The sequence below is a fragment of the Elgaria multicarinata genome, chromosome 5 (assembly GCF_023053635.1).
Source record: "Elgaria multicarinata webbii isolate HBS135686 ecotype San Diego chromosome 5, rElgMul1.1.pri, whole genome shotgun sequence".
Classification (NCBI taxonomy): domain Eukaryota; kingdom Metazoa; phylum Chordata; class Lepidosauria; order Squamata; family Anguidae; genus Elgaria; species Elgaria multicarinata.
Genome location: NC_086175.1, coordinates 20627277 through 20640878, shown reverse-complemented (window position 1 = coordinate 20640878; position 13602 = coordinate 20627277). Strand labels below are relative to the sequence as shown.

General features: G+C 43.3%; 1 protein-coding gene across 4 annotated transcripts in view; it reads left to right on the top strand.

Annotated features, from left to right (window-relative positions):
* Positions 1–13602, top strand: part of KLF12 (KLF transcription factor 12) — a 248058-nt gene that overhangs the window by 220299 nt on the left and 14157 nt on the right. For all 4 annotated transcript variants that reach the window (XM_063126022.1, XM_063126021.1, XM_063126020.1 and 1 more), the window contains one exon: positions 1294–1451. In XM_063126022.1, coding sequence (XP_062982092.1) covers positions 1294–1451 — 158 coding nt within the window. The remainder of the gene's footprint in view (positions 1–1293; positions 1452–13602) is intronic.

The following is a 13602-nucleotide window of genomic DNA, read 5'->3' as shown; positions in this document are numbered from 1 at the left end:
CATGTTGCTTCCACTCCTAAATATTACATCTCTATAAATCATAAAAATCAGATTTGCACACATCATTTCTCAAAAGAGAAAATCCATTCTGAGTGCCTGAGGTTAACAATTGGATTTTGTTCCATCTCTGTCACTCAATGCCTGTCCAGATTTTGAAATACAGAGTTGCTTTAGGGAGAAGCTCGTGCGTGGGTTTGTCCAGCTTGATTGCTGTGCCACTTGTGCCCCTTTCCTGGAGAAAGGAGATCTGTCCACAGTGGTCCATGCCTTAACCACCTTCCGTTTAGTTTTGAGGAGAGCAATCCTATGGTCCCTGGATGGGTCTCCCAGGGACCATAGGATGGCTCAGTTTCCACCCTCTGAGGTGTTGGATACAGTGGTCCAACTTCGGAAAGGGGGGCGTTGGAGATTCATCCCCTCACAGCCGGTGTGAAGAGAACTGCACCAGCTGCATCTCAAAGGTCAGAAAATAAAACTTGGGGGCAGGGAAAGGGGGCATTCTAGTGGGTGGGGACGGGAGAGGCCGGAATACATTTTATCGCAAGCCTCCTCCACCCTCCTTTCCTCCCACATTGAAGCGCCTGCTTCAGCCCATCTAGTGAAAAACAAAAACCCAAAGATCAGAGGACAGGGAGCCAAAGATCACCTTCATCACTCCTCTCACCCTGCCTTCTTCAGCCCAGCAGGGCATAGGAATCTCGAGAACCTCCGAGTTTGGGGGCTTCCTATGGATGGCACCCTAGTTTTAAGTGTAAGTCACCTTGGGGCAGGGGGATGCTGAAAGCGGTTTCATAAATTTATAAATGAAATAAATAAAAGTTTTGATCAGCCTCCAGAGCAGGCCTGCACAACTTGTGATCTACTGAACTGACCACAGTCCACCAGCCATGCATTGTGAACTGCGGCATACTTAACTTCCCCATCCTGGTTTTTGCAAATCCAGGTCAGCAGCAAAATCAGGAGCTTTATCGGTTCCCTAGTGGGCCAATAGTTGCTAGTTTGAGTTTGACTTTGTGGGTCACAAGTTATGCAGGGCTTCTTTGGATTATGGGAGTTCCTATCCACAAAACTAGTTTCCATGCCTATTGAGTTTGATAAACAGAGATCTGTTAAGAAGTGGTATTTTTACTATGCTGTGAAGATCAAGATTTAGTGACAGTTTCTTGTGATCTTAATTCATTTTTTAAAAACAACAACAAAATACTCTTTGTCACTTGCCATGAATATATTTGACTTCCTCCAGTACCAAAGATCACAGACAGTCTAACCCCCTGTTTTGTTTCTGCTTCACAGTTCAATTTCACCATTTAGTATTGAGAGCACAAGACGCCAGAGAAGGTCAGAATCCCCTGACTCTAGAAAGCGCCGTATCCATCGGTGTGATTTTGAAGGATGCAATAAGGTGTACACAAAAAGTTCCCACCTGAAGGCTCACCGGAGGACACACACAGGTAAGGGTTTCGTTGAAGCTAAATCTCTTGACGTTATTATGAAAATGCTCATTTAACATTAATGAACCTTCATTACTGTATAATGAACAGTAATTATTCTCAGCGTATAGCTCCTGTGGTTAGACACAGCACCAGGCTTTCACCCAGAACGTCTAAAACAGTTTACCCAACCTGGTAACACTTTCAATAATTTGGACTATAACTCCCAGCATTTCTGACCAGCTGGGGCTGATGGGAGTTGAAATCCAAAACACTCAGAGGGCACCAGGTTGGAGAAGGCTGCTCTTGAGTATTTCAAGCATCCATGTGAAACCACAATCATAGGAGTTTCTCTCATGTGGGCACAGCTCTGTTGTTTCCGTTCTTTCTCAGTGAAGGTAGGAATGCTGGCAAATTCCCCCCAAAATAGATATTTTTTGCCTGGTTTTGGCATTCCAAGCTCTGGCATCTGGCGTTGATGTAGTTGCTTCTTACTTAGGCATAGGGGTATGATCCAGATACAAATTTAGGGTCGGAATTAGTTTATCCAATGTGTAATTGACATCAAAGAAATCCATCTGTTTATCTTTAGATAAGTACCATCTCTAAGGGATGGTATATTGTAACTGAGCAAATGTTCTGTATGCCCTCTCCCACCGCCCACCTCGCATAATACAGATAACTAAAAAGGGTCACACTGGGTTTAAAAGCTCTGCGTATCTGTCCAGGTTGGCATTGCATCCAGGAAAAATAGAAGCGTATAGCGGGTTTAGGACAGTTAGTGACCTGGTTTGCATGATCACTGTGGCTTAAATAAAACCCTAATGCAAGCCACAAGTTATGTGACAGTTGTTTAACCCTTTCACAACCCACCCCCACCAGGTTGGGACAGCATGCCAAGCAGCGATTGCGGCTTGACTATTCATAATGGTCGCCCACACACACTGCAGCTCACCGGCTTAAATATGCCACGGTGGACTATTTGATCATGTGAACCAGCCTATTAACTCCGAGTTCTAGCTGATATATTTATTTATTACATTTATATACCGCCCCATATCTTAAGCTCTCTGGGCGAAGTTGCTGTCAACACCGAAGCGCCTTTTATGCATTACTCAAGTGAAGGGGATCCATACATTGAAAGAGAAGCAGGGCCTTGCTGCTGACCACACCCTTAGCATTGCACAATTCCCCAGCCCTCCCCTCAATATCCACCCTCAACATGTGGACGTTGCATGGCCCTGCTTCATGTGAGCAACATGTGAAGGGAGCTGGTATGTCCCAACCCAGGGCCTAGTGAGCAGATGCTTCCTTCACAATTGTGCCTCATCCTGCTCCTTGTGTTCTTTGCTCTGAACGCCACATTAGCGGGAGCTTTGCATTTCCTGTGTCTCTAAAGCCAGCCGTTTTCAAGTGCTCCTCTGTCAGGGAACCTTTTCCTCATCCACTTGGCTCAGACCAAGGGTCCATCTAGTCTAGCGCTCTGTTCACACAGTGGCCAACCAGCCATCGGCTAGGGATGAGCAAGCAGGACATGGTGCAACAGCACCCCCCTGCCCATGTCCCCACAGACCTTCTGTGCATTTCAAGGGATTCTGTGGCGCGTTCAAAGAGACTCTCTTAGTCCAGCGAGGGCCCCGCCCAACCTCTGGGGCTTTACTGTAGTCATGCATGAATTGAGAGGGAACCCTGAGAACACACCCAGTGTTCCCTTATGGCTGTACTTTCCAGGGGAAGAATGTTAGTGATGGGCAAGCTGTTTTTCAAGGAAGCTACTCCATTATTATCTTCTCATTGGCGAAGCCCTGAGAGGCATCCAAGGAACCCCAAGGTTACCCGGCACAGCACTTGACAATTATTTTGCATTTCAATATATCTTTCATTCAAGGTGAGGACAGAAGGCATAGTGCCAGAAAGGGGTAATAACCCCACGGAGTTCTCAATGTGTGAAGGCTTTCAGCATCTCTCCATGGTGGCTTGCTCCAGCCCGTCTTACAAAACCAAAGATTGGTGGCAAACGCCCCGTGGCCACCTGAGGAAAAGAAAGAAACGTGCAGCATCCGGCCATTAGCCCGGTGGGATCTAAAGGCTTCATCTTTTACAGTGCAGGAACAAAGGCTCCTCATAACTTGTCTTGTCTTTGGCGGCCTGATCCTGATTGAGGCTAATGACTGCAACATGTCCTGCCCTCAGAGGAGCATAATTGTGTGTGGGATTTAATATATGCATTGCCCAGGGGGTTTAAGAATATAAGAAGAGCCCTGATGCTGGATCAGACCGAGGGTCCATCTAGTCCAGCACTCTGTTCACACAGTGGTTGACCAGGGACCAACAAAGCAGGATATGGTGCAACAGCACCCTCCCGCCCATGTTCCCCAGCAACTGGTGCACACACAGGCTTACTGCCTCGGATACTGGAGGTAGCAAATTTGCATTTTGTCAGGCACAGCAACTTCACAATACAGCTTTGCCCTAATTCAATCCATCCTACAGACGAACTCACTGCAAAAACCCTCATGAAAAACCATCGTGGGATGTGTATGCTCACGTTAATCGCCTGCGTTTGTACATTTTATTCGCAAGCTGCAATCCTAAACCCAATTAACTTGAAAATAACCTGACTTGTTAAAATCAGTGGGAATGAATCCCAAATAAATGTGCTTGGGTATTAGGGTGTTCATCTCTAAATGGTTGTCTAGCTTCATTTTAGGACCGGATGCCTTTTGACTTAGATTTCCTAAATCTCATTAAGGCTGCGTGGGACAACAATAAGGATCCCATGTTACATGTATTCATGTTGCTTTACGGATTTTAACACTGTCATTATATGCAGTAGTGTAATAGATGTACAATGGAGACAAATAAGTCATCACATAAAGCAGACCTGCACAACCTGTGACCCCAAAACAGCTGGCTATCTATGCCTGGTGGGAAGAGCCATAGGTGAGTGGGAGAGCATGTGCTTTGCATGCAAAATATTCCAGGCTCAATCCCAAGTAGGGCTGAGAAATGCTGTCTTCTGAAACCCTGGAGTGCCACTGCCAATCAGTCTAGATTAGGGGTGGGCAACTCCAGATATTTTGGCCTACAACTCCCATCAATCCTCAACATATGCTCTGCTGACTATGGCTTATGGGAGTTGTAGGCCAAAACATTTGGAGGGCCATAAGCCATTATTATTATTATTATTATTATTATTATTATTATTATTATTATTGTTGTTGTTGTTGTTGTTTTTGATGGTAACAAAAAATTGTGCCTGGATCCATCTCCAGCTGAGAGCCTCCCTCCCTTCTGCTACCAACTGTCGCTGCTGAGGCCATCAGTGGGAAAGGAAGTGGTAGCCAGACACCTCTCCATCATGCCTGGGTCCATCTCCAGCTGAGACCCCCCCTCCCTCCATCTCTCCCAGCTGAGAGCCCCCTCCTTCCTCTCCATCGTGCCTTGATATGTATGAGGCTATTAGAAGGAGAGGAAACGGCTGTTGGACTTTGCAACTAAGGACCTCGTGCCTGAATTTGCTTTCTCTCCTCCACACCACCCCGGACTCTCTCCCAATCCCCTTTCTTTATGTGTCATGTTTTTTAGACTATAATCCTGTGGGCAGGATATTTCTTAAGAAATATTTTTGTAAGCCGCCTTGAGAGCCTTTTTTCGCTAAAGGGCGGGATAAAAGTGCTATAATAAATAAATTAAATAAATAAAACAAATTGCGAGTGTGGGGGGGGGGGGGAAGTTGTCCATCCCTAGTTAGACAATGCTGAAGGAAGATGGGCCAATAGTCTGACTTGGTATAGGGGAGCTTCTTATATGCTTTGCCAGGGGTTTGACAAACCACCTATTTTTGCAGACTATGGTATTCTGCTGGATCACCATAGCTGAGTTGGAGCTTTGAGAGTCCGAGATTAAGTTGTACAGGCCTGACACAATTTAGACATTCCATAGTTGTGTATATTTACTGTTTTATACTGTGTGCTTTTATCTGTATGCCGCCCTGAGATCTTAATGATGTAGGGCGGGATATAAATGTTTTAAATAAATAAATAAATAAATAAATAAATAAATAAATAAATAGTTTAAATAGGTAAAACAAAATGTATTCCCCGTTTTTTGTGGGACGTTTGGGGGAAAGTTCAAATAGGCCTTCACAAAAGCAGTGATAACTGTGAAGGTGCTGTATGAACTGATCTCATCTTGCACTTATATCTCAGTCTTTACTTTTTTGCCTAAAGCAAAATGAGTCAATTATTTATGTATGACCCAGCTTAATTAGGGTATGATCCTGGCTAGATATAAATGAATGATGACAGCCCTGCACGCAAGGATGAGCAAGCTTGAATAGGAGAAAACAGATCACAGAAACCTGTGTTGCATAATTTCACTTTTTCGGGCCGTTTGTGGTTGCACCATTTCGGCATTCCTGCAAAATACTTCCTGGAGCAGAATGGCACGGAAATGTCTAAATGGTGGTGAAAACTTGTAATTATTAATGCATTTGATTCAGTTGACTGTATATTGATGGTGCTATATAAATAAATAATAATAATAATAATAATAATAATAATAATAATAATAATAATAATAATTAGGGATCAAGATTCAGAGGCCCTGACCGAAATGACCCCTTGGAGGACTATCAGTTTTCTCTGCTTCACCCCTCCAACCTAGAAGCAAGAGAGGTGGAAAGGGATGGATGGGTGTGGTAATAGGAATTTTTCAACAAATCACATTGCATGATGGGGTAGACGGACAAGTGGGGTGAACATATATTGGAGGCCCTTCATCTTTTTTAAAAAAAAGACCAATACAAAGGCCTAGATCTCCCGGAGGTGGCAAACCTGTGTTTTGGACTGTACAAGATGAGAGTGCAAGTGGGGGCGGAGAAAGGAAGGGCCCCAGTTCAGCGGCGGAGCTCATGTTTGCCTGCAGAAGGTCTCAGGTTTAATCCCTGGCAGCAGCTCCAGTTGAAAGGATCAGGAAGCAGCTGATGGGAAAGACACCCCCCGTCTTTGTCTGAGACTCTGCAGAAAGCCACTGCACTCAGAGTACACAGTACGAGGCTGGATGGACCAATTGCCTGTGTATACAAAACAAAAACACAAAGGTCCCTGCACGTGGAAAACCACAAAGTCCCCTGCACGTAGTGAGTAGGGTTCCACTCTGATCTCTGCATATAACCCAAGCACAGGTTTGCCAGGCAGGAAGCCAACATCACACGCACCTGTCACATGTATTTCTCTCCACCTGTTTTGAATACATCACAGGAAATAATGAGGCCTCCACCCCGGGCAGCTATCACAAAAAGTCTTACTGATAGTAAAAGTTTATAATGGCTACATGTAAACACAATTGGTCTGATGTCAAAACCTAATCGTATAAAGGTCAAGTCCACTTCCTTTTTTTAATGATGCCTTCTTTCACTTTTCCCATCATTCATATGCATTATTATTTGCACACAATAAGACATGTCTATTGTTTTGTATCAGCAGAAGGTTTTGATATAGCTGGATCTCTCTCTCTCTCTGTGTGTGTGTGTGTGTGTGTGTTTGCATTTCCTTCTGGTTTTGTAATTTCAACTCCCATCCTCTTTCTCCCATTTGAATTGCATTGGTCTTGGATGCCTAACATAGGGTGACCATATGAAACGGAGGACAGGGCTCCAGTATCTTTAACAGTTACATAGAAAAGGGAATTTCAGCAGGTGTCATTTCTATGCATGTCGCACCTGGTGAAATTCCCTCTTTATCACAACAGTTAAAGCTGCAGGAGCTATACTGCAGCTGTACTGTGACCAGATTTAAAAGAGGGCAGGGCACCTGCAGTTTTAACTGTTGTGATGAAGAGGGGATTTCACCAGGTTCTCCATATATACAAATGACACCTGCTGAAATTCCCTTTTCAATACAACTGTTAAAGATACAGGAGCCCTATCCTCCTTTTCATATGGTCACCCTACCTAACATCCAATGGGTCAGAAGTTACAGGAGCGTTTACTGGTTTTTACAGGTTTCCATCGCCTCCATCTATCCCAATCTACTCCAGTAACATTTGACCCCAAGAGATCATGTGGGTGGAGCTGACAAAATGGTTGCTGATGATTTCCACCATCAGAGTAACCATATAATTCCCCAAGTTCAAACATTACAGGACTGGCGTGAGAAGCAGCATTGTGTGGTAAAGAGGTGGTTAGGATAGGGTGAACCACCTACTTGAGCTAATGCAATTTCACAAAACATGTACTTAATGTTGGTAGTTCAGACACGTTTGGAGAGGGTCAGACATGTCTACAACAACGCAGAGGCTTTGGACTGATTAGTGCCTAATGCTAGCATTTCAGTTTTCAGTACAGTCAAAAAGCTGCCCTATGAGAACATCAGAGCCACTAGAGGGAGAACTCTGTTAACAAATGGCTTCTGGGAACCTAAGTTCTTAAATTCTGCTTTCTGATTCTACCACTCTCCAATACACACTCCTCCAAAACTATCTGAAATAGCCATGAAACATCACATGCAAATTATGAAAGGACTATGAATAAAAATTTGTAATCTCATTTCAAAGGAAGAAACTATCACAGGCCACATTCACCTGTGTTTTGTCAGTGCGGTTTCTACTAATTGCTAACAGTGACTATCCTGATGACTAATCTGTGAAAATTGGGAGGTGAGGGGAAAACGGCAGTATTAGTCATACACAAAATATTGATTGTGTCTGCCTCTTCATGTGTATAGTTTCGATATTCAAAGAGCTTTATTAATGCCCCCTTCATGTTGGTTGCATCTTCTGCCTTACGAGAACATTTTTTTCATAGAGAAAGGTGATGGTGGTTGCAGGTTAACAAAGAAACAGACAGCCCTGAAAATTTCATGAAAAGTTATTAGCTCACAAATCTTTTTCCTTCCCCACCTTTCTAAACATGCTTATGTTCTGGCACATGAACAGACTAAAATGAATAAAAGATCTCACTTACCTTTCCTACCTGGTCACCTGGAGAGGATTCTTATTCAGCACAGGGGGACCAGGAAGTTGGCTATTTCCAAACCTGTCCTTTAATTCCTTTCAAACTTGGCAAGGTGCCTGATGAGGAACCCCTGAGGAGTAGGGGCTTAGAAGACTTACTACATTGTGATGTGGGAGGCAAATACAGGAGTGACTTGCATAACTTAACTCATGACACATTCATATTCCCACAAGTCCATCCTGAATGTGAAATACCATGTAGTCAGAATGGCTATGTTTAACTTTGCACTTGTATTGAAATATTCTTTATTAGTGGCATTTTATTCACAAAAAGACAAGCCCATGTTCTAAAGAGTTTGTTGTCTCAATAGAGAGAAGTCATGGGGCTGTTGTGTGTCCACACACCCTTCCATGAAAGTTTTGGGATTCAAAACCGAAGCGTTCATAAAGTTATAACTCCTCAAACATTTATTGTTGTAGAGAGTTTTTGTTTGTTTGCTTGTTTTTTTAAAAAAAGAATTATGTGAAGTCAAGATAGTTTGAGCCTCCCTACCTATCAGAGGTCCTATAGTGGTCATTGGCCTGGTTCATACATAATGATCTTGGTCTGATGAGCCATGCTTCATTAGATTGAGTGTTGTGTGTCTGCATGTTCCTGCCTCATTTTCTTGCTTGCCTTAATGCAGTACTATCAGGGTTTGTTAAACCACAATTTCTTGTTATATCAAACCGGGAAACTGTGGTTTAATCTCTGATGACAAACTAGTTTGTCATCAGAGATTAAACCATGATTTCCCAGTTCAGATATAACAGGGAACTTGGCTTTAACAAATCCTGAAGCAGTGAATGGCAGCACAAAAACGAAGGGAGAAAGGCAGCATGCATGTGATGCTAGTTCAGTTGCTAAACTGTGATTTATCAGTGAGACTGTTATGTCTGAACCAGGACATTCTCTTCTTGGTTTGAGAGGAGACAGTTCAAAGAAAATGTGAAGAATAGGGGGTATTTCAATTGAGGGAATACCTTAAGCTTCCAAAGGCTTAATTTGATTTGAACCTCTTGTGTGATGGTACCCCAAAATGGTCAGATCAACAAAAGTACATGGATGGGAAATACCAGTACTCCATTTGGACTCAAAACTCACACAAATTAGGTGGAGGCACAGAAGAACCTGTGACTTCATGAAGGCCTCTGCACTGCAAACCTTGGTCCTAAAGAGATTCCTGAGGGTGAAGTTCACCAAGATATTCTACGCATCTTAAAATACGCTTTCAGGATAGGCTAATTAGCCTCATATTGCTGAGCATTTACAGAGAACGCTTCAAATGAGCATTTCACGTACATGATTTCAGTAATCCTGGTGACAGTCCTGTGAAGTAGGCCCAGTATTATTATCCCTGTACTGCGGATGGGCAACAGAGGCAAGGAGAATAGTGCCACCAGTGAGTTTGTGTCTGAGGTGAGAGTTGAACCAGTGATTTATTGGCTCATAGCTGTGCTTCACCAATACTAGGTGTAATATAGCAACGTATTGCCTAGATATGATTCAATGACATTTAATAAATAATTTTCTCAGAGGAGTCAAAGGAAAAGGTCTTCCTTCTCAGGCACAGTGAGGCACCATGTGCTAGCAGCCTGGGCTCTTGACCTGTACTTGGAGGATTTGTGAAACATTTCAGAAATGCAGCCTCATACCTGCGAGAGTGTCAGGGCATCCTGTGGTCCAAGGTGTTTCCTTTTAATAAACTTGAGGCACCTACAAAAGAGAGGATAGCAGAGAACTTGGTTTTTTGTTTAGTCTGAGACTGTTCAAACTCTGCATTCCTCAGACTCCGCTGTTGCTCCAGATATTATTTGAATAAGAAATGGCTCTTGTCATTAGTCTTTGTTAAGTTTTTTTCCCCTTTGAATAGATGGAAATACAGGTAAGACCCATGACTGGAGACATGAGAAATAAGTTCGACTTGTTCCGTGACCTTTAAACACCATTCAGTGCCTTTTGTTTTCTTAAGAATGGTTAAATAGTATTTGTCTGCTCTGCCTCATAGAAATTTACTTTCTTAGTAATCCCTTTATTTGACAGAATGGAGACGAGTCATTCTCTCCCACTAATCCTTTAGGGGTTGGTCTTCATTCAGCAGACTCTCTGGCTTTCTTTACAGCAAATTCTACATGTCCCTATAGACCACAGGCAACAGCATTTTGTCCCACAACAACCTTGCTAGGTTGAAACATTACATCATCAGGCAGAGTCCTGACTTCTTTGAGAGAAATGCCAATATGCGAAGCCATTATAGAAAACTGTGTAGAATCAGGTAGTATATCTAGGGTAGTTTTCTACGTGTGTGTGTGCGTGCGCGTGCGCACACAATGAGGCAGCTGCTTCCGGTGGAAACCAGTGTGGTGTAGTGGCTAGAGTGTCAGACTGGGAGTTGGGAGAGCCGGGTTCTAGTCTCCACTCAGCCATGGAAACCCACTGGGTGACTTTGGGCCAGTCACAGACTCTCAGCCCAACCCATCTCACAGGGTTGTTGTGAGGATAAAATGGAGAGGAGGAAGGTTATGTACACCACCTTGTGTTCCTTGGAGGAAAAAGGCGGGATATCGATGCAATAAAATAAATAAACTTCAGTTGTCTGTAAAGGGTGGCAACTTTGTTGTTTATTTTGTTTATTCCAAAACCACAGGGAAAGCATTGGTTAGTTTTTCTGCTTCAAGTGCCAGAATGTCATGGGCTAACACTTTCTGTGGTGTAGATAAGTGAATTATTCCCCATGAATTGACCTTTTGTAGCCTTTCTAATGTCAACAAATTGATGACATCAGTGCTACAGGATAGACTATAGAATACTGAAAAGACAAGGATCCATAAAACATATGCCAATCGGCATTAGCATCTGCTCACAGGGCATGCAAGGAATTGGTGACCAAGAGCTATAAGTGCTAGTTTTCTTTCTTTCTTTCTTTCGGGTCCAGTGGGGTGGATAGTACACGCCTAACTAAGGCTATGCCATTCTGAATGGTCGTGTCCTTGTCTAGCTTCTGAAAATTAAGACATAGAGAACATCAGCCAAGACATATTGGCTGTGAGGCACATTGAATGGGGTGTGTAACAAAGGCCCTTGTATTTACCACAATCTGGGGCTTGTGGGGGAAAGCAATGGCTAGTATTTTGCCATCTCATAGCTGTTAATTTGGAGGCCTGTGTGCAGATCCTCAATAAGGCAACCATATTGCAGAAAGAAGTTCCATCAGAATCACTGAGCCCTGCTTTTACATTAGGATTTTGGTGCAAATTAATGAATGTACCATACTGCTGAATATGCAGATGTGGCCGTAAAGTATACATGACTGCACAAACACAAATTTTGAAGAATTATTGCTCTACACTGGAGGTCTGACATGCTGCCCAGCTAGAGAGATTCCCACATTGTTATTCCCATGACAGTGTGTTAGAAGGAAAGCAAGCCTACGATTGTGCTTGGTCTCTGGGTTGTTATGAAAAGTCTTGCAGCAGTGACCATTGGCTTTTTAAATAGCAGTATGTGTGTGTTTATGTCTGCATGTGAGGCACACGGGAATACTGATGATTTCATTATGTTCAAAGAATAAGATTTCCCCAAAGTCCAAATTATTGCTTAATATTTTGCTTTCTCGAATTGCAGCCCACATACATTCTTCGAACAAGATAAAAAAACTTGGCTGTACAGCTGCGTGGGAGCTGTGCATCATATATATTTTAAAGATTTAAGGACACTTTGGACATGGCTAAAGGAGACAAACTGAAGCCTGGCCCAAATGAATATCCCATTGGTGGGCAACACTAGAGTGACCATATGAAAAGGAGGACAGGGCTCCTGTATCTTTAACAGTTGCATAGAAAAGGGAATTTCAGTAGGTGTCATTTGTATATATGGAGAACCTGGTGAAATTCCCTCATCATAACAACAGTTAAAGCTGCAGGAGCTATACTAGAGTGACCAGATTTAAAAGAGGGCAGGGCACCTGCAGCTTTAACTGTTGTGATGAAGAGGAAATTCCACCAGGTTCCCCATATATACAAATGACACCTGCTGAAATTCCCTTTTCAATACAACTGTTAAAGATACAGGAGCCCTGTGCTCCTTTTCATATGGCTACCCTAGGCAACACTTTTGGCAAGGGTGCCGTGAGAGTATGAGAAAGTGCCGCTGTGTTTGATGCTATGCTACTTATACAGTGCCCCATACCTACTTTTGGCTTTGCTTTGGGAGCAAGCAGCACAAGAGATGCCTACAGGCAGCACAAGAGAAGACTTCAAGCCCATTTCTGTGCTGTAGCCAAGCCCACAGACCAGGAGTGCCTCCAGCCCCCAATCCCTTTACTACATGTGAAATCCATGCTATAGGTTGGCCACCCACAGAATACCTGCCCTGTACTAGTGTCAAACAGCAAGACGTTTCAAAGGTTATGAAATCAGCCCTGCATGTTTCTGTGTTTAGCAAGGATTAGTTAACACTGTCAATATGTCCGTCTCCAGCCATTCAAAAGAACGAATTGAAGGTAGTATGATAATCATAAAGCACTCTAAAAATCAACCAGAGAGCTTCAGCTATTCAGCAGTATAGAAATGAAATGAAATGTTATGTTTAGACTGTAAGCCTGTGGGCAGTGACTGTCTCAAGAAATATTTTTGTAAGCCACCTTAAGAGCCTTTTTGGCTAAAGGGCGGGATAAAAGTACTAAAATAAATAAATAAATAAATAAATAAATAAATAAATAAATATGTTGCAAAGTTTGTTTTACCAGACACCATAGTGGGACAGGGGAAAAAATGATGGGTTGGATCCAGATTTTGGTGCGTGCAACTGGGCTGGCAGAAGTGGACTTCTCCAACCCCTGCAGCCCCCTGAAATGTTATACAGCAAGTTCGGACATCCTGCTGAATGGAGTGAGCTGTGGTACAGGGGCAAGGGACTCTCCAGAGATTGGGTGGAGGCACCTTCTGTGAAAGGAGCCCTTCTGTCCATCGAAGGCAGATCCTGCATCCAACACAGCGTCTCCTTCATACCACTTTCAATTCTCTGGAAAGATCTATTGGGTGGTATCCAATTAACCCCTTCTGCCAATGGAATGGCTTCTGTTAGCAGAATAGGGAGGGGCAATTCTGCAGTCCCCTTCACACCTTCAAAATCTGCTCCTGAGGATTGAGGGGCCCTCCAGAGCCGATTTTTCAT